Source organism: Halichoerus grypus, chromosome 12 (genome assembly GCF_964656455.1).
Source record: "Halichoerus grypus chromosome 12, mHalGry1.hap1.1, whole genome shotgun sequence".
NCBI classification, from domain to species: Eukaryota; Metazoa; Chordata; class Mammalia; order Carnivora; family Phocidae; genus Halichoerus; species Halichoerus grypus.
In genome coordinates, this window is record NC_135723.1 from 54,253,599 (window position 1) to 54,275,800 (window position 22,202).

Sequence of the window (22,202 nt, forward strand, 5' to 3'; positions counted from 1 at the left end):
AGCAGCTTCTGTAAAGAAAGCCAAAGGAGGGCTGGTGACTGCAGGCTGGCGGGGGCTCCGCGTTGCTACTCGCTGGGAGGGGCAGGGTGGGGGGATCAACATCAAACGAGGCAGCCTACCATTAGGGCTTTCAGGCCTTAAGATCCCCCCAGGAAAAGGTGAGGAACAAAGCAAACCTACTAGTTATAGCTTATTTAAATTTCTACACAAGTTCCACGCCAGCCGTGGTTCCTTAGGAGCTTCTGAATGTGAGGTTTAACCTCTATCCTTTATCTTGATACCAAAGAAGAAAACGGTGGACCGATTTGGGGGGATAAATGTATGCTATTTTTCAGTTAGCAGAAAACACTTTCATGCCTGGAAAAAACCCAAAGGCTGTTCTTTAGAGGTACCCTGAGATTCAAATACTAATTGGCAGTACACTGGCCTCAACATAGGGGAGTGAAGGAAGAAATCAAGTCTCCTAAAGGTCAAGTGCTAAGAGCAGACTTCCCTCAGGAGTCAGACAAGTCCAGGTCATCTTTATCATTGAAAGAGCATTTCAGCATCCAAATCAAGAATACACAGGGAAAACTCTTGAGTTTATACCACAGCTAAATTTTAGCCAAATTAACTCCAAACTTAAGAACATGACTTTACACACAACAAGAAATGACTTTAAGGAACTTGCTATTCCTAGACAGACGGTCCTCTTTCCAGATAAAAGGTGTTCCAGAAAGTCTGAAATAAATTCTTTCAGAAGGACAATAAGGGACACCTGAGACATGTCCCCCCAAACCCCTAAGGTACCAAGGAAAGTTAGCCTTAGAATAGCCATTTCTATATTTTGTTAACTGGCTTAGAAGATAAACACGTAAGAAAAAGTCATTCATTTGTGAAGTGACTTCTTACGAGAAAATACAATTCAGGAACAGGACTGAAAATATGACAACCCACACTCTACCGTCTTGATAATTATTACCATGACTTCTGAGTTACTATTTCCATTCAGGTCATTCTGCGTAAATCCTTCAAATTCTTCGGTCTCTGAGTCAGTGTCCTCTATAAAAATTCTTCTTAGCTCTTCCGTGAAGTATTTGGAACGGAAACGTACATCTTGCTAAATTAAAAACACACAAATGTCATAAACAAAGAAGAACAGAGGTGACCGGGGGCTAAGGGGACAGTGAAGAGTTGTTTAATGGGGAGTTTTCTACACTTAAAAGATGTTTAGTAAAATGGTAAATTTTATGCTACGTGTATTTTACCACAATAACCAAACACACACACACAGACACATCTTTCTATAGATTACAAAAACAGAACAACTGAACAATTTGAAACCATCAGACAACTGCACCGTTTCTAGAAGTCAGCACAGCCACACGCTCAGCTGCTTCTGTGACCGGTGCGCACCGATGGAATTCGGTTCCTCCTGCCAGGGCCGGCCATCAGGAAGGTCTGCTCTCACACAGAAGCGGACACACACGGGAAGGAGCCAGAAGGAGAAACCCTGGCTCCCTGCCACAGGCTGGCCCACCTTCCTAGCAGCTACCCAAAGCTGTCTCCTCCAAGTCCGTGAGCATACCTCCCGCCTCCCTCCCAGACACAGCAAGTTCCTGTGCAGAAAGGGCCAGAGTCCTTCCCACCCCTCCCCGCCCACTGCTGAGGAGGCTGCCACCCACGGCAGGGGTGGATAGGAGCACCACCCCCCCACACCCAGCCTCCAGGAGAGCCTCTCCTGCAGGAGGTGGGAGGCCAGCAACCACGGACAGGTAGCAAGTGAGCAGACGGAAAGATGCTCTAGGACGCTTAAAAAGGAAAGACATTTTCAGATGACGTTTTCTATCTTTTGAACCAATAAAAGGCAAGAAACTGGGCTCTCTAAATGGCTCTCTTGAAAGAAAGGAGGGAACAGACAGATCTGCAGTACAGAAAGGAGACCCGCAGACCGGCCTCCTCCAAGCTGGCAGCCAGGGCTGGAGCCCGTGTCCCCAGTTGCCTCTGATGTGTCTTCCTCCCGCACCCGATATAGCAATGACCCCTCATCACAGCACATGTGGTTGGAGAATCTTTATCTCCCCCACTGCCTCTCCCTGACTTTAATTATATACTTCGTCAAGCTCAGATCATTTCTGGAGAAAAATAGATATAATAGATGAGTAGGAAAATTTACAGGGGGATAGAGAAAGAAATGTCTATATCCAGCATTTTTTTTTTAAGCTTAAATGTCTCCTATGAATTATTATGGGTAATTGGAGTGAGTGTGCTTGGAGCTAAATTACTTTGTTCCTTTGTTGATAGCTGTGGTGCAGCTGCTTGAAAAAAAAAAATACAAACACAAAAGGGAAGTTTCTTTAAAGTGAAATTCAAATGGTGTCTAAGGAAGACCAAAGTCAACACTGCTGCATACTATGTGCAAGTTCATGCAGCTTCTCCTGGCTGGTTAACATGGATCATGAATGTGTGGGGTCAGGGTGGAGAAGCAATAGGCCCGGGCTGATTTTTAAGGAAGACTGGTGCATAGCTGGTTGCCACAAAAACCCACCACAAACCTGCCACCTCCAAGGGCAGGAAACATCTGGCTCATGGAGCCCTGAGCTGGCCCCTGCAGGAGGCTCTAGGGCACATGGGGGTCTATGTGTACATTTCATCATATACCCGTTGTCCCTGCCTAGGGCCCAGAGAGAACAAGTCACATCTTAAAGCAGCAAGTTCCAACCTTCCGGTCCTCTGGCTCGCTTTACCCGTTGAGCTGGCCTCACAGGGAAGTGGTCAGCCTGGGAAAAACCAGGATCTTTGGTGACCAGATCGAACCCAAAAACAACTTAGCCACAGTCCTAAACCCCTGCTTTTCTTCTCCTCATTCCACAAGATATAAAAACTGTTTTGGGGGCACTTGGGTGGCAGAGTCAGTTAAATGTCCGACTCTCGATCTCAGATCTTAATCTCAGGATCATGAGTTCAAGCCCCACTTGGGGCTCCACACTGTGCATGGAGCCGACTTAAAACACAAAAACAAAAAATTGTTCTTAATGTGAGTCTGTATAAAACAAAATATCCACTCCATGGTCTCACTGCAGTCTTGGTTACAACCCTCACATAGCAGTTTGCTCTCCGGAATTTGTGATCCTTTAAAGTCAGTAGCAGGCAATATGCTCTGGCCCTGGGTTCCCTGTATCTATCTCCCAGGATCGAGAACGTAAGCAAATAATAGATGAGAAGCGGAGCTAACAGAGTGGTTACACTTTTTATTTTGAAGCTCATGGGACATGAAGAAACCGACTAGAAAATGATGGTGAGCTGAACCAGTTAGACCAGCATTCCCATCTCAATTCCACCCTGTGGGGACTCATTCACTAATGGGTGCTGAACGCATGGAACATGAGGAAAGGGAAACACGAGTAAGCAGTCCAACCCAGGAAAGCTGGAAAGCATCGTTCATGTACAAGACACCTCCTCCCACTGAGGAGGTAATGGTTTAGTGGGGCAGTGTGACAGAGGTGAGGATCAGTGTTGTAAGGGAGACGGAGGGAGGGAGGAAGGAAGGAAGGAAATCCAGGAAAAATGCAGGCAGCACCAGCATTTGAACTGGATCTGAACAGGGGCAGACTCTAGAACAATGAGGAGAGGACACACAAGCAGAACGAACAGCACGGACCAGTGCCTACAGCAGGCGGAACGGCGTACAAGGAGGGTGTCCGTGCGGCTTCTGGCCCCCTGCAGCACAGGGGAGCAGTGACAGGGACACGGCTGCCAAGTCATGCTCCCAGATTTCAAACATTCCGGCCTGGACACTTCTCAGACGTGGGGACTTAGACAAGTCACCTTGCTGCCCTGAGCGGCAGTTCCATCCCCTGTGAAACTGTCCCGGGCGAGCTGTACAAAAGCACATGGCCACGGGCCGTCTCGGGCACACTGGCGTCACCCCCTCGGCAGGGGGAGCAGGGCAGGCCTGACTGCGTGCAACGAGCAGTGCTCAGAGCAGCAAAAGCAGCTGCTCTGGCTTTTTTGTTTTAGACTTTGGTATCTGAGTACAGTCAACACGCAGTGCTTCATTAGTTTCAGGGGTACAACACAGTGTTTCACCTTCTCCAGACCTCATGCTGCGCTCACTAGCCTAGCTGCCATCAGTCGCCATCCGACTCGGCTCCGGTATCATCGCCTATACCCCGCGCTGTGCCTTATTTGCTCGGTCACTGCAAGCCTGCCCCCCACTCCCCTCCCCCATCTTGCCCATCTCCCTCCCCCTCTCCCTGCTGGCAACCATCAGCTTGTTCTCTGTATTTATAAGTCTGATTCTGCTTTTTCTTATTTATTTTATTTTTTAGATTCCACATGAGTGAAATCCTACGGTATTTGTCGTTCTCACTCTGACTTACTTCACTGAGCATAATATCCTCTAGGTCCATCCGTGTTGCCGCAAATGGCAAAAACCTCCTTTTTATGGCTGCATAATATTCCACTGTACACATCCTCAGCGATTCCTTATCCATTCTTCTATCGATGGACACTTAGGTTGCTCCCCTCTCTAATCATCAGGAAAATGCAAATCAAAACCACAATGAGGTATCACCTTACACCTGTCAGAATGGCTAAGCTCAAGTGTTGGTGAAGATGTGGAGAAAGAAGTGGGAAAAAAAGGTGCTCATGTGCTACTGGTGGGAATACAATTGGGGCAGCCACTGTGGAAAACAGCAGGGAGGTTCCTCAAAAAAATAAAAATAGAACTACCCTATGATGCAGTAATTTCACTACTGGGTATTTACTGCCCCCCCCGCAAAAAAACCGTAATTTGACACCCGTATGTTTACTGCAGCATTACATTTACAACAGCCAAGATATGGAAGCTGCTTTGTTTCCAGAGAGAGGAAGAGACCAGGGGGAGTGGAAGCAGGTGGCTGGCGGGTCAAATGAGACAGCACGTAAAGTGCGGACCACAGAGACCAGGGAGGCCCCTGAACCCGGGGGGGGGGGGCGGGGGGCAAGACCCGCTCGCAGAGAGGCCAGAACACACGCAGACAGCCACGCGATCAAACGGGTACTTCCCTATATCATTTATTGCTTCTCCTCCTGCACCCGCCCAGTCGAAGCAAGGTGGGTTTAATTTACAGTCTTTTAAGAGAGGCTACGGTCCAGGGAGAATGAAGAATTTTGAGAGCCACAACGAACGCAGAAGAAAATGCCACCGAAGCCTAGCAATTTTGACTGGCCGTGCTCCCGCTAAGGCAAAACAGAAACCTCCAGGAAACCAGCTCTCAGAGAAATGTAACTTGTGCTTGCCAGAGATCCAAGTAATCCAAGAAAGAATAACGCCCTCCCTGGCAATTCCAAGAGTGAGATGCCCAGAGAATCACGCTCCAAGAGCACAGGGACACGACTGGCTCACGGCAACCACGCGGTCCTGCACAGCACTGCGGGGTGGCCCACTGCTGTGCGGGCCCAGCCCTCCCCTGCCGGCCAAGCGGGAACACTCTGAATGCAGCCTCGGCACAGTGTGCAGCCCCGAGGTTGCAAAGAAAATGGATCTGATCATGTGAGGCCCCATTTAAAAAATATATATATATATATCATACACAGAAAGGGCTTAAACAGTCAAAGTGATCTAGGTACTCTTACTGGTTCTTGAAACATGAAGGCAAAACGCTTATAAAATATATGCTCGACAGTTAAGCGCTATCACCAATCTCAGACCAAATTCAAATAAAAGAATATCCGAACCAAGATCCAGGCTTCCAGAAGACCGTGCCTTCCATGAAAGGAAGCATCCGTACCTGTTTCCCTGACTCCAGTGAGTCGAAACTATCACAGCTCTCCTCTGATGAGAGGGTTTCCATGGGAACATCATCTCGGAAACCGACAAACTCTTCATCATCACTGGGGGCGTTAAAGATGTCAGCCACTTCTTTAGGGATCTGTTTTGGATTCAAAAAAGAAGAAGGATCAAACCAGGGGCTGTTATCATCACTTAGGGAAATTTTCTAGAGAGCAGGAGGAATTAGCATCTCCTAGCTCTATCGATCTGCCGAGGTCGCCCTGAAGAGTCCAGTAACCCCAGAGCAAAACGTGCTTCAGCTGATTCCTCACGGCAACAAATGAAGGTGGGGGAGGGAAAGACAAGACAGTTTTCAAACTCGAGAGATATATCCTATCTTACAAACAATATCAAGGCCATACCTAGACAGAAGCCATGTGTGATCTCTTCACAAAAAATAAAGAAACAGTCTTCAGTTTCTGACAAACCAATGATCTATTTTTCTCCTACAGTGGATTTGTCTTTAAATTGTCATCTATGTTAAAATAAGGTATTACTAAGCTCCCTCTTTTCTTCCTTTCCACCTATAGCTCTTTAATTTTTCTGTTCGTTGTCATCTGCTGATTCAGACATGGAAATTCACACAATGAAATAAGTAGCTTTTTTGTTCCTTGTCTATATTCTCAATCGAGTAGTTTCAGAATTCCAGGAGAATTTAAACACATATATTATAGGCAGGTATTCCGAGAATGTTGTCAGCACACTTCATCTAACAAGTATGTATCTGTTCAGAGTTCATTTTCATATACTGACTACCTATTTGTTCCCAACTCTTCATTTTGAAAAAGTTCAAACCCAGAGTAAGGTGAAAGAATGGTACAAACATCTATATATTCTTCAAGGGGAGCCCCCATGTGTCACCACATTTGCTTTCTGTCTCTTTCAACAAACATCTAGTGGAACCATAGGCATTGTTAGTATTTCAGTTTCTGACCTAGAGAAACAGTCACTTGGTATGAGTCAACTTAATCCATGTGTATTTTTTTTTTAAAAGATTTTATTTATTTGAGAGAGAGAGAGCACAAGCAGGGGGAGGGGCAAAGGGGAGAGGTAGAAGCAGACTCCCCGCTGAGCAGGGAGCCCCATGCGGGGCTCGATCCAAGGACCCTGAGGATCATGACCTGAGCCGAAGGCAGCACTTAACCAACTGAGCCACCCAGGCGCCCCAACCTGTGTATATTTAAAGTAAACGGCAGACATCATACTAATTCACCCTAAAATACCTTAGCACACATCTCCTGAAAATAAAAAGTCTCCTAGAGCCATAAAACTACAATCATATCTAAAATAATTAACAATTCAATAATATCATTTACTACAAGTTCATATTTAAATGTCTGCAACTGTCCCCAAAATGTCTTTAATAACTTTTGGGGGACAAAGGGGATCCATTCAAGCAAAGATCATGCATTATATTTTTTTTTAATGACACTATTTTTTGTTGCTTTTCATAACACTGACATCATTTAAATAGCCCAAGACAACAGCCTTATCAAATGTCATACATTCTGAACTTATCTGATTGGTTCCTGATACATTTAAGTGAAATATTTTTGGCAACAATTCTATACAGATGACATGCACTTCTCAATGCAATGCATAAAGAGGCATAAAATATCAGATTATCCCCTATTAGTGTTTTTTTACATAATTATGTAATTTTTCAAACAATCCTACATAGGACAGTATAATGAACACACACACGGACTTCGGAGCACTTCTGTGCCCATGGCTAATCTTGTTCCGTCTGTATCCCGACCCAACTGCCCTCCTTCCAAATTACTTTGAAGCAAATGAAGATACAGTATCATTTCACCCTGTATCATCAGCAAATACACAGTCTACTTGTATCATGATTTGAATAAGATCCATATGTTGGTCAATAGGTCTCTAAAGTCTTTTTTCATATGCCCTCTTTTTCCTTTGACAAAACGATAACTACTTCATAGGTAGTACTACATTCTTAGAAAGCAAATGTCTCGCTGTCACTGGTTTTTAGTGGTGATGCTCTCTGATCAACAAGTTAAGGTGGGATGTGTCATATTTCTCCTTAGCAAAAATACTTTTTCCCCTTTGTATTTAGTAAGAAGTATGTAGGGTGATATTTGACATTCTATGACTATCCTTCCCCCTGATCGATAACAATTCACTCAGTGGTTTTGGCCTCCATTGACAGCTCTTACCTGAATCAATGATTACACATTAGAGGTTGCAAATGGTCATTTTCAAATTCTATCCATTCTACATATATTTGCTGGCATTCTTCTATAACACAATATTCTCTCTCTCTTGCTGTCTCTCCCTTTCTCTGCATCTCTCGCTCCCATGTAGATTCACGGAATTTTTTTTATTCCACATGCTATAATCCATTACTGTCACCATTTTTTCTGATGCTCAAATTGTCCTAAATTTGGCCACTGGGAGCTCCTTCAAGCCAGTTTCTGTGTCCTTTTGACACAACCCTAACAGTCTTTGGGCACCTCTTTGCTTCCTGGCACAAGTGTACCAAGTGTACCAAGCTAGCCTTATACTTCACCTGCCCCAGCCCTTGGATCAGCCACTTCCCCAAGGTGCACAGGCATTCAGAAATCAGATGTGATATGACCTCACTGATATGAGGAATTCTTAATCTCAGGAAACAAACTGAGGGTTGCTGGAGTGGGGGTTGGGGTGGGAGGGATGGGATGGCTGGGTGATAGACACTGGGGAGGGTATGTGCTATGGTGAGTGCTGTGAATTGTGCAAGACTGTTGAATCACAGATCTGTACCTCTGAAACAAATAATACATTATATGTTAAGAAAAAAAAAAAAGAAGATAGCAGGAGGGGAAGAATGAAGGGGGAGAAATCGGAGGGGGAGACGAACCATGAGAGACAATGGACTCTGAAAAACAAACTGAGGGTTCTAGAGGGGAGGGGGATGGGGGGATGGGTTAGCCTGATGATGGGTATTAAAGAGGGCACATTCTGCATGGAGCACTGGGTGTTATGCACAAACAATGAATCATGGAACACTACATCAAAAACTAATGATGTAATGTATGATGATTAACGAAACAATAAAAAAATTTTTTTTAAAAATCAGATGTGAGGACTCAGTATGCTCCTTGCTAGTTAAGTATCATTACTTCTCGGCTCTTTGGACAGAGTAAGTATCTTTTAAATGTCTTAAATCACACATTCACGGTGACACCTTGAATTCAAATCCACAACGGCAGGATTCTTCCTCACCTCCCTCAATCCCACATTATTTCCCTTCCCCCTACAATGAAAGCTCCAACTCTCAGTATTTCTCATACACTTACCCATTTGCTTTATCTACAATACATACAAAACAGTTTCAAACTTATACCACCAACACCACTGCCAACAATAGCCATCAACAACAATCAAGTATAAGATTTCTTTGTAGTTCTTTCTATCCTTGGGATATAGTCCCACTATTTCCTAGATCTTTGCCCTGAGATAACCTGACAATCACTATTCGTGGGGATGCAAAGGTACTTTATACTTCACATTTCATCACATGAATATTAAAGAGATGCCTTCAAGGGTTGAGATTTTAATATAATTTTTACTGCTACACGACTTTTTTTTTTTTTTTTTTTAGAGAGAGGAAGGGGAGGGGTAGAGGGAGAGAGAGAATCTTAAGCAGGCTCGATCTCACAACCCTGAGATCATGACCTGAGCCGAAATGAAGAGTTGAACGGTGAACTGACTGAGCCACCCAGGCGCCTCGACTGCAAGAAGACATTTTTATGTGAAACTGGCATTTAGAATTATTACCACAGTAACTCTATCCTTGTAGAACCCTCGGGGTTCCCTAGACCACACCGTGTGGGCACTAGCACACACAGTAACATTTAAGTTACTTTAATTCTTTGAATTTTTTTCTGTGCATTGAATTAATTTTACAGTTAGGTTCATTTAAGAAATCACTAATCTCTTAATATTATTTTTATCATGATTTTAATGCTTCTTGTTTAAAAAATGATTAGAAAGTCAATGGTTCAATCAAAGGAAGTCTAACATTTGGTTTACAGAGAACACAAATCCAGAAATTGAATATGCCAAGTTTAATGGTGTCAGAGGGTTAACACACTTTCCCACCATCTAACGAAATCACCCCTTGGGACTAAGGGGCAGATACAGAAGTAGAGTTCCAGTAACAGTAACAACACCAACAACAAAAAAAACCCATCCCATTTATGCTGAGAAGCTCCTAACAAAGCCTGAAACAGTTCTTGGGAGAAAAATGAAACTTTTCATAAGGAGGTAAATTTAAACAGTATTTGGCACCTCTTACCTTTTCAAAGATACTTTTTAGTTGTTTCGTCATGAAACCAACACACCCAGATAACACTGGTAACAAGAGAAACACAGATGATACTTATCACAGTGTAAGTGTGTTACACTTTACGTAACAGCCCCCGAGGTCCGTCCCTGCCGGGGCAGTGAGAGACACGGGCCGGGACTGGCTTCCGTCGTCGCCTTTTTGACCTAGCCCCATTCCACGAGCCAGAAAGCTCCACTGGCCCAGAAGCTTGTTTTACCCTAAAGAGGTTAAAGGAGGAGCAGCACGCCCTGTCATGATTTAACGGAAGCACCTGGAAGGAACGGAGGCTGGTCATGTGAAGGAACTACTTCCAGCGGCATCTGCATCAGCCTGGGTACGGCTGCAGCGAAGCCTGTGTCGTCCCCCCGACACCCCCCAATCCTCCCTACTCATCTAGGACTTCTGCGTCTGCTCCCGAGTCTGCTCCACAGGTACCACGAGGGGGGCTGGAATTACCAATTAGGAACAAAAGGCAAGAACACACTCTGAAAAAAGCAAAAACCAGTACGCATCCTCAGGGCATGCAGGGCTGGGTTTCTGGCTGCCTAACCTCACAAGGCGTTAAGAGAAGAGTTTCAGTCACAAGCTCCAAGATTTAGCAAAAATCTCCATAAGATATTCAAGTGTCTTCATTGCAAGACACTGTTTAACAGAGTTGACAAAGAAATCAGGATTTCTATGCAAGGCACCTGCTAAAAGATTCATGGGAACACCCTTCTAATGTGTGAGCAGTTCAGCAATATCATAATACATTAGGCCCAAGGAGTTGTCATTTCCCTGTTCAGATCACCAGGGATTCACTGGATAGCCACACCGTGTAGACAGAGTGCAACAGACTTTTTTCTCCGAAGCCCATGCTCCGTTTGATTGCAACCCCAATCATGACACTCACAAAATACTACTACTACTACTACTACTAATAATAATAATTAAAGTAACTGAAAAGAAAATATTAAAAACTGCCAACCAGTACATCTACATATAGTAGTCAAACTTGCACATTAAGATAACTGCAATCTAGCTAACCAAAAAGAAATCAAGACAATTCCCTTCTGAAAGTGAAAAGATTAATGATTCATAATTTTTTGAAGTACATATATTTATTCTATTCCTTTCCTATACACTCGCCACATCTGTCCCCTCAGTCCTTGCTGGGATAACAATGTATCGCTAAGAGTCAAGTGGGGGCTGGGAGCCAAATCCCCTACAAGGGCACAGGAACGAGGATGGAGTTCCCAGCACCTAACACGGGGCCTGGCCTAAAGCAGGTTATCAATAATCCATGCTGAAGGTATCGACATGCATCTGCCCTTGTCATCCGTTTCCTAGGGAAGGTGCACAGGGTGAAAAGGTGCACTCTATGCCATTCCTATACAAGAGGAATTACAGATTTTCACCCAGACCATCTACGTACAAAGTAGTCCCATTCACAGCTCCTCCTTCGGAAAGGACTGCAGATCACGTGCAAGCCCGAAACATGACCTCAGAGCTCATCGCAAACAAAGATGCAGGCTCAGCAGTTCTGGGGGCTGAACAGGAGGGTGGTAAGGCAGCAGCTCAGGGTAAGACACCATGGGCCGAGGTTCATTGGGGAGCTCCAGACACAGGTCCAGAAGGCGCGGCCACTCTCCAGGGCAGCAGACCACTGCCATGCAGAAACGGGGGTCCCGTGTGCTCCACCTTCAGCCCCCCGTCCTCCCCCCCACCCCAGGGAAGCCAGGAATCCTGGTCTTGCTGAGAAATCTCCCAGTCGTGTAACATCAGCCTCTAAGGTAAGAAGCAAACGTCCCCAGGCTGGACCTCACACTTGTTCAGGGAAAGAGCTCAGCAGCGCTTGTGGTGCTTCGTAGAACACCAAGGACATTTTAAATGCAAACTTTCAAATATTACCAACAGTCTATCTACTAGCGTCTGGTACGAATAGCAGTGGACACTGGAGTGCTAAGATAACGAAGTAAAAAGAAAAACTTCACATTAAAAAGAGCATGGCCACCCTCTTCCCCTACAACAAGGCAGCTGAGCGGTGGGGTGGTGGCGGCAGCCATGCGGACACAGCGAGGCAGATCCCTGTGATGACCCTGACGGGTGAGACCAGCACCCCGAGGCCGAGCCCAGGGACACCGCTGAGAACGTCAGAGCCAAGATCCAAGACAGGGAGGGCACCCGCGTGACCAGCAGTGTCCGATTTCAGCAGCTGAACAGCTGCAGGACGCCCGCACTCTCTCAGCGCACAGTATCCAGGAAGAGCGCGCCCTGCGCTCGGCATCCCTGAGCCTCCCTCGGCCAGCTGGCCCAGAAACCAACGGCCACAGATGACCTGCCGCCGAGTGCTCTGCTCGCCTGCACCCCTGCAGGAAGTGCACCACGCCAACAACTGTGCCCCGAGAAGGTCACACGAGGCCCCGCCACTGGCTCCCACTTTGCCCCAAGGCCCTGGCACCTCAATCAAGTCTCCCTTTCACCGACTGGAGCAGAAAAATTAACTAATTAAAAAACTGCCCTTCCCTTGTTCACAACAGCACAATTTCCAACAGCCACAAAGGGGAAGCCACCCAAGTGTCCATCAGTGGAAGAACAGACAAAATTCAGAGACACGTATGATGACGTATTATTCAGCCTTAGGAAGGAAATTCTAAAACTATCAAATCCTGATACTAGTATGTTACAGGTCAATTATACCTCCACAAAATTAACACAAACGAAAGAACTAGTCTGAAACAGTCTGTCGGGTGGGGCGGGGGAGAGCCTGAGATTGCACAGTTGTAGGAGTTCCCTGGTGACACAGAGAACACTCGCTCACACAGAGCACAGAGGTGCGGGCCCATTTTCTGTTCCTGTCCCGTGGGGTGTGCCCTTTCCTACACGATGCCAGCTATCCACGGGCCTATCTTAACCTCCTAAACGGACAGTTAACTCTCATAGCAGACTCTTGAGCTCTCTGCCATCTTTCTCACCATACCACCCCCTCCAGCACCAAGAACAGTGTCTTGTGTACTTAGAGATATTTAATTAATATCTGATTAACTGATGAGCAGCGTCAACTAATTCAAAAAGAAAAGGTAGGAAATCCTGTCACATGCCATAACGTGAATGAATCTTGAGGACGTTATGCTAGATAAAATAAGCCAGTCACAAAAAGACAAATACTATGATTCCACTCATATGAGATATCTAATGTGAGCAGTCGAAGTCACAGACACAGGAAGTAGAAGGGAGGCTGCCAGGGCTGGGGGAGGGGAGTGGTTGTTTAATGGGTAGAGTTTCAGTTTTACAAAATGAAAACCTTCTGGAGATTGCTTGCCCAACAATTTACGGTTGACAACAATTTAAATGTGTTCAACGCTACTTATTAAAAGGATAAATTTTATATTATGTGTACCTTACACAATTTTTTAAAATTCAGCAATAAAAGACCAACTTTAGAAGATAATTTGGGGTGCCTGGGTGGCTCAGTCCTTAAGCGTCTGCCTTCAGCTCAGGTCATGGTCCCAGGGTCCTGGGATCTAGCCCTGCATCGGGTTCCCTGCTCAGCAGGAGGCCTGCTTCTCCCTCTCCCACCCCCCCTGCTTGTGTTCCCTCTCTTACTGTCTCTCTGTGTTAAATAAATAAATAAAATCTAAAAAAAAAAAAAAAAAGAATTTAAAACTGCAGGGAAAATCATCCTTTAAATTTTTTATTAAATTCAAGTTAGTTAACACAGTGTATTATTAGCTTCAGGGGTAGAATTCAGTGATTCATCAATTCTATATGATACCCAGTGCTCATTACATCAAGGGCCCTCCTTAATGTCCATCACCCTAACAGTTATCCCATTCCCCCACCCACCTCCCCTCCAGCAACCCTCAGTTTGTTCTCTAGAGTTAAGTGTCTCTTATGGTTTGCCTCCCTCTCTGTTTTTGTCTTATTTTTCCTTCCCCTCCCCTACGTTCATCGGTTTTGTTTCTTAAATTCCACGTATGAGTGAAATCATACAGTATTTGTCTTTCTCTGATGGCCTTATTTCGCTTAGCATAATACCCTCTAGTTCCATCCACGTCGTTGCAAATGACAAGACTTCATTCTTTTTGATGGTTGAGTAATATTCCATTGTATGTATATAACACATCTTTATCCATTCATCTGTTGATGGACTTCTGGGCTCTTTCCATATTTTGGCTGTTGTGGACATTGCTGCTATAAACAAATGGGATTTATTCCTGGGATACAGGTGGTTCAACATCCGCAAATCAATGTGATACACTACATTAATAAAAGAAAAGGACAAGAACCATATGATCCTCTCAAAAGATGCAGAAAAAGCATCTGACCAAGTACAGCATCCTTTCCTGATTAAAATTCTTCACAGTGTAGGGATAAAGGGAACATATCTCAGTATCATAAAAGCCATCTATGAAAAGCCCATAGCAAATATCATACTCAATGGGGAAAAACGGAGAGCTTTCCCCCTAAGGTCAGGAACACGGCAGGGATGTCCACTCTCACCACTGCTGTTCAACACAGTACTGAAAGTCCTAGCCTCAGCAGTCAGACAACAAAAAGAAATGAAAGGCATCCAAATTGGCAAAAAAGAAGTCAAACTTTCACTCTTCGCAGATGACATGATACTCTATGTGGAAAACCCAAAAGACTCCACCAAAAAATTGCTAGAACTCATACAGGAATTCAGCAAAGTTGCAGGATATAAAGTCAACGCACAGAAGTCTGCTGCATTTATATACACTAACAAAGAAAATCTTTCCTCCTTAAATGAACGCAATCTGTTCCCAAACTCCCAGAGCAAGTCTAGACCTCCATCCACTTCTTGTGCTACCAGCACTTGAGGGGCATGTGGTTTAAGAACCCAACGTTTCACCCTAAGGCAGGTTCAGAAACATCAGCTCCTGAGTCCAGGCTTCAGATTTCATGCCTGGCAGCACCACACCCTGAACCCAAGTACCTGGGCTCCAAAACCCAGAAGTTAACTGCAAGTCTGGGAGACAGAGCCGTCTGCAGAACTGCACTTGGTTTAAAATCTGGCTTTGTTCTCTCCCAACTAAGCTATACTAATAAAAATCAATCCTGCCAAATTGCTGCTTGCTTCGTATTTAGCAGGTGCCCTTTCAGCATTTCTTGAGGAACACAAAGCAATGCTCTGGAGCTCTCCGTATCTCTTTAACCACCTCAGCCTAACCCTCAATTAAAATTCAATTAAAAAAAGAAAACTAGTAAGCCATAAAAAGATGCCTCAAACCACCAGCTGCTTTTCAATCAAGTATTCACCCTTGAAAACAAATGAGCCTATCATTAATCTAAAATTTTGTACTTTTAAAATTAAGTATAATTTTTTAATTAAGGCTTTTCTAGATCTCAATGATATATAAATATATTCTTCCTAGATTAAGAAATACCACCTCCTAGCTGGAAGGCACATATTTATCATCTACTAGTTTCTGAAGGAAAGAAACAGATTCTTCTTTAAGGCCAACTGATTCCAGAGCTGATTTTGATAAAGCTTCAGGAAATGTTTCTTATTCCAGGAACACTGCATATATTTCACCTGGAAACAAATTCCATTTGTAGCCCTAAGGAAGAGCACAAAAGAAATCTATGCACACTACTGCATTTTCCTTATTAAGTGTTTTCAAAGCAATTTTGATAGCAAGGAAAGCAGAATTTGCAGCGTGTACTACCTTGCATCTGCGAAAGAACCTTTTACACAGAGATAAGCATTCCTTCAACCCTCCACAAATAGGGTTGTTTTGCATCATTTTCTATCACAAACACTGTCATTTCTTTAAATCTCTTATGATTAAATTGGTCGATCCCTAAGATACATACAATACCTTACACCATTTACAAAAACTAACTCAAAATAGAGAAGACCTAAATATAAAACCTAAAACTCTAAAACTTCTAGAAAAGAACAGGAGAAAATCTTTGTGACCTTAGCTTAGAATTCTTTGATACAACACCAGAAGCAGAATACAGATTTTAAAAGTTCATATATCAGATAATCGAAATTAAAAGCTTCTGCTCTTCAAAAAACACTTTAAATAGATGACAAGAAAAACCAACTGGGAGAAAATACCTACAAACCATATGCCTGATAAAGGACCTATACCCAAAATATATAAAGAACCCTCAAAACTCAATAAGAAAAGAATCCAATTTAAACATGGGCAAAAGATGTGAGCAGACACTTTGCCAAAGATACAGAATGGCAGATAAGCACATGAAAAATGTCTGACATCCACAGCCATTAGGGAAATGCAAATTAAAACTAGAATGAGATTCGATTATCTTCCTACTAGAATGGCTTAAGAAAATAGGACAATACCAAGTGCTGACTGACAAGGATTTGGAGTGACTGGCACTCTCCTAAACGACTGGTGGAAACGCAAAATGGTAGGACGACTTTGGAAAACAATTTGGCAGCTTCTCATCAAGTTAAACATACTCTTACCACACGATCCAGCAATCCTGTTCCGAGGTGTTTACCCAAATGAAACAAAAACTTAGGTTCACAACAAACTTGTCATCAGCAATTTTATTTCCAAACCCAGAAACAATCCAAATCAGCAAGGGAATGGATAAACAGAACGGGGGACATCCATACCATGGACTAATGCTACCAATAAAAAAGAATAAATTACTGATAGACACAATTACACAGATAAATCTCAAATGCATTAGGCCTAGTGAAAAAAGCTACATACTGTCTGATTCCACTTACCAGACATGTTGGAAGAGGCAAAACTAGAGAAGCAGAACACACATCAACGGTTGCCTGACACGAGAGGTCAGAGGGAATTTTTGAGCAGTGATAAAATCAATGGTGATAGTGATTACACAAAAAGCTCATAGGACTGAAAACTAAAAAGGATGAAATTTACTGTATATAAATTAAGCCTTAGTCAAAAAGAAAGAAAAAAAATGATGTAGCAACAGTGGAACATACAGATTGCCTAGAAATGGATCCTAGCACATATCATTAAAATTTGATAGGAAAAACACCACAAATCAATGGGAAAGAGATGTCAGTAAGTCAATAAAGGATGTTGGCAAAAGTGCCTATTTGAGGTGAATTCAACAGTCCATTTTGCTTCTCTCCAATACTACCTACGAATCAGAAGATCAAAGAGTTAAAATTAGGTAAACAAACCACAGAGGAGAATATAATTTATGTGAATATGCAGCTGGCCCGTGAATGAGGAAGACTTCAAGCCCCCACATAAAGGAGATCAAAATGGAAAAGTGTAGTATCATGGACCACTTAACAGTTCTAATCGCCTTCAAAGAAAACAAATTCAGGGGAAAAAAAAAAAACTTGGGAGAAAACATCTGCCACAAATAGATAAATTATTGTTACTGAAAAGCTCTTAAAAAATGAAATGTTCCAAGAGTCACACAGATAAAATAAGTAAACCAAAGAAAACTCACTATAAAGGGAACATAAAGTCTTCAACCACCCTAAGTAATGAAAGCAAGAGAAATTAAGACGAGTTCCCTTCTCAGCTAGCAACTTAGCCATGCTCTCTGTCCCTTAAAGGCATACTCGAGGATGGGGTAGATGTGACAAGACAAGCACCCTGATACAGAACTGGTGGGCGGACAAGAGGGCCTGAGGTTTCAAAACACCAACGTGGTCATGTACATCTAAAGCAGGGTAGTTAGTTTTTTAAAAGTATACGCAGTGAGATTTGAAAACCTCCAGAAAATATGGTTCAACTCAGTGATGGAGCATATGAACTATTTATTTATAGCTAAGAGGATCATAAGTCAAGGATGACCAGAGTGTGACAAGATCTCATCCATCAGTTGGAGCACTTCCTCTCAAAAAGGAGCAAACCTTAGCCTACTTCCTCAAGGGCACACAGCTTGTCATACCCCTACAAATGACATTCCAGGCAAATGCTATTTTTCAATAAAATAACTACCTACTAATTAGTATTTAGTGTTTAATTCAATCAAAAAGCCTAAACTTGATAGGAGGCCAAAAGCATGAGCAACAAAAGAAAAAAACTGATTCAACTAGACCTCATCAAAACTGAAAACATCTTTTCATCAAAGGACATTATCAAGAAAGTGAAAGGCAAGCGCCTGGGTGGCTCAGTTGGTTAAGTGACTGCCTTCGGCTCAGGTCATGATCCTGGAGTCCCGGGATCGAGTTCCGCATCGGGCTCTCTGCTCAGGCAGGGAGTCTGCTTCTCCCTCTGACCCTCCCCCCTTTCATGCTCTATCTCATTCTCTCTCTCAAATAAATAAATAAAATCTTTAAAAAAAAAAAAGTGAAAGGCAACCCATGGAATGGGAGAAAGAGCTGCGAAACATGTAAGTGGTAAGGACCCAGCATTCAGAATATATAAAGATCTCCTACAATGCAACAACAAACACCATCCAATCAAAAAATGCATGAAGGACTTGATATATATTTCTCCCCGCAAAAAAATATATATATACAAATGAAAAACAAATGAAAAGATGTTCAACATCATTAGTCATTAGGGAAATGCGAATCAAAAATACAAGATACCACTTCACATCCTCTAGAGTCCAGAAATCATAAGGAAAAAGTGTTGGAGAAGATATAGTGAAGCCAGAACACTTATATATAGCTAGTGGGAATGTAATGGTTCAGCCACTATGGAAAACCGTTTGAGGATTCTTCAAAAAGTCAAACAGAGAATTCCTATCTGACCCAGCGCTTTCATTCTTAGGTATGTAATTAAAAGAACTGCAAACAGATGTCTCCGATACATGTACATGCATGTTAATAGCAGGACTACTTACAACAGCCAAAAGGTCCATCACAAATGAATAGATAAGAAATTGTAGTATATACAATATACAGCGGGCTATTATTCAGCTATAAAAAGGATGAAGTACCGATCCATGCTACGACGTAGGTCAACCTGCAAAATGTTATACTAAGTAATGAGAAGCCAGACTCAAAAGGTCCCATAAATTGTTCACTTTAAAATGGTTAATTTGATGTTTTGTGAAATTCACCTAATTTTTTTAAAAAACCTAAACTCATCACAAGAATTGAAAAACTTATCATCCTACTATTCAAATTTGCCTATAATTATGTACAAGTAGGCAAGTGGTTTATAAACACTGCAAACTGTATGCAGAATGCAGCTCCTTACAACACTGACTGCGACACTCTAACCAACCGGGGACTGCCTGAAGGGACTGGTCCCTCTCTCACCTAACTCAGTCTCCTGCAAGGAAGAGCACCAGCCATTGCTCATGAAAACTGCAAAGGACTACAGACCTACAAATGGCTGAGATGAAGAGTTTATGCAGAAGAAATACAAAAGAGCACCCAAAGCCCCAAGGGAAAGCTTGGGTAAGACTCCTTGGGAAACCAAGGCATTGCAAAGCAGCTGTGTACATCGGGGAATTGGGAAAGCCTCACACGGGGCTGGGCCAGGCCAGACACATGCTCAGCAAAGATCTGACAAGACTTTAAGCTTACAGGGTCAGAGCATGCCCAACTAATCAATGAATGACTTCCCTGGCACAGAGCCAGTCTGCAAAGACTAGAAGAGGTGGCTGTTTCCTCAAACACCCACTTTTCAACAGAAGATCAAAGACATACAAAGAAATAGAAAAAACTGGTCCATTCAAAGGAACAAAACAAACTGATAGAGACTGTCCCTGAGATAGCACAGACTGTGGACTTACTAGACAAAAGACAACTGCCTTAAGTATGCTCAAAGAACAAAAGGAAAACACAAAAAAACTAGAATAAATTGGGAAAATGATAAACAGTTAATCCTTAAACACCATGGGTTGGGGCACTGACCCCCCCCATACAGCTTAAAATCCACACGCAACTTTTGACTCCCCAAAAACTTAACTAACAGCCTACTGTTGACTGGAAGCCTTACCAATAACACAGTCCATTAACAGGTTTGATATATGTATTGTACATTATATCCTTACAATAAACTAAGCTAGCGAAAACAAAATATTAAGAAAATCGTAAGGACAATATATTTACAGTACTGGACCATAAAAAACAAAATCCATGTATAGTAGGCCCACACAGTTCCAATCTGTGTTATTCAGGGTCAACTGTATAAGCAAAATGATATCAACAAGAAGAAATTATAAGAAGGAACAAGAATTCTGGAGGTGAAAAAATACAATACCCAAAAATTGAAAATTTTATTAGAGAAGTTCAAAATCAAATTGAGGAGGCAGAAAAGAGAATCAGACTATTTGACAAAATAACAACCGAAAACTTCCCAAGTTTGATGGAAGACTTGAAGCTCAATAAACCCCAAGTAGGATAAACCCAAGAGACCCACACTGAGCCACATTTTAATCAAACCAGTGAAAGACAAAGAGAATATTGAAAGCAGCCAGAAAAAAAAGCAACTCATCACACACAAGAAATCCTCAAAAGGATTATCAGCTGATTGCTCAGAAGAAACCTTGGAGGCCAGAAAGCAGTGGAATGATATATTTAAAGCACTGAAAGAAAAAAACTGTCAACCAAGAACTCTAAATCTGGCAAAACTGTCCTTCAAAAATGAGGGAGAAAGTAAGACATTACCAGATAAACAAAAGCTGAGAGAGTTCATTAGCAGCAGACCTGCCTAACAAGAAATCCTAAAGGGAGTTCTTCAAGAGGAAATGAAAGGGCACTAGAGAATAACTCAAAGACATATGAAATATAAAGTTTTTAAGTAAAATATAAATACTGGTATTAATGTAAATTCAGTCTATAATTTCACTTTTTTGTTTTCTCCAATATAAAAATGCACCTATGATTCTATATTTTGTGGTGCACAACACATAAAGATAGAATTGGTAACACTGATAACAAAAGGAGGGGAAGAGCTGTATAGCAGTAGAGTTTTTGTATGCCACTGACAAATTGGTATTATTCAAATTAGATTATTTCAATCATAGAATGTTATATGTAACCCCCATGCTAACCACAGAGGAAAAAATCTATAGAATACATAGAAAAGGAAATGAAAGTATCAAAACATGCCATTTATCAACAAAACACAAAGGTAGGCAGTAATGGAGGAAACGAGGGTCAAAAAAGCTTTTAAGAAGAATACAGAAAACAAAACAAGATGGCAAAAGTCCTTTCCTAACAGTAACCACTTTAAATGCCAATAGATTAGACTCTGCAATCAAAAGACCCAGATCGGCAGAAAGAATTTAAAAAAATGGGACCCAACTATACACTGTCTACAGAAGACTCACTTCATACCTAAAAAAGACATTGAGGCTGAAAAGTGAAAGGACGGAAAAGATATGCAAATGAAAACAGTAATCCAAAGAGAGCTGTAATGACTATACTAACATCAGAGTAGACGTTAAGTCAAAAAATATTACAAGGACATTGCATATGGATAATAGGGTCAATTCACCAAGAAGCCGTAACAATTAAAAATATGCATTTGCACAAAACTTCAGAGCTCCAAAACATACAAAGCAAATGCTGACAGAAATGAAAAGAGAAATAGTTCTATAATAATAGTTGGACACTTCAATATCCCACTTTCAATAATGGATAGAATGAAACAGAAGATCAATAAGGAAACAGAGGAAGTGAGCAATACTATAAACCAATTCGAACTAACAGACATATATAGAACACACCAACCAACACAGTAGGATACATTTTCCTCAAGGTCACATGGAAAACTCCCCAGGACAGACCATATGTAGGCCATAAAATAAGTCAAAATAAATTTAAAACAGTTAAAATCATACAAATTATCTTTTCTGATCAGAATGGAATGGAACTAGAAATCAGTAACAGAAGGAAGACTAGCAAATTCACAAATACGTTGAAAATGAAACACCACACTGTCAAATAACCAAGGGGTTACCCCAAAGAAGAAATAATCACAACAGAAATTAGAAAATTGCACTAAAACCTACGCTATGCAGAGAAAGCAATGCTAAAAGGGAAATTTAAAGCTGTGAACATTTATATTAAAAAAAGATCTCAAACCAACAAATTTTACGCCATAAAAGAAACTAGAAAAAGTATAGCAAACTAAACCCAAAGATAACAGAAGGCAGGAAATAATAAAGATTACAGCAGATATAAATAGA

At 42.3% G+C, this 22,202-nt stretch overlaps 1 protein-coding gene across 4 annotated transcripts in view; it reads right to left on the bottom strand.

The window, feature by feature from the left end:
• The window catches only part of CDCA7L (cell division cycle associated 7 like), a 166,385-nt gene that overhangs the window by 8,498 nt on the left and 135,685 nt on the right, over positions 1–22,202 (bottom strand). For all 4 annotated transcript variants that reach the window (XM_078059360.1, XM_078059359.1, XM_036113134.2 and 1 more), the window contains 2 exons: positions 5,754–5,894; positions 962–1,099 (listed from right to left, as the gene is read on the bottom strand). In XM_078059360.1, the coding sequence (XP_077915486.1) occupies positions 962–1,099; positions 5,754–5,816 (201 nt within the window). In that variant the 5' untranslated portion in view covers positions 5,817–5,894. Of the gene's footprint in view, positions 1–961; positions 1,100–5,753; positions 5,895–22,202 lie in introns of those variants that run through there.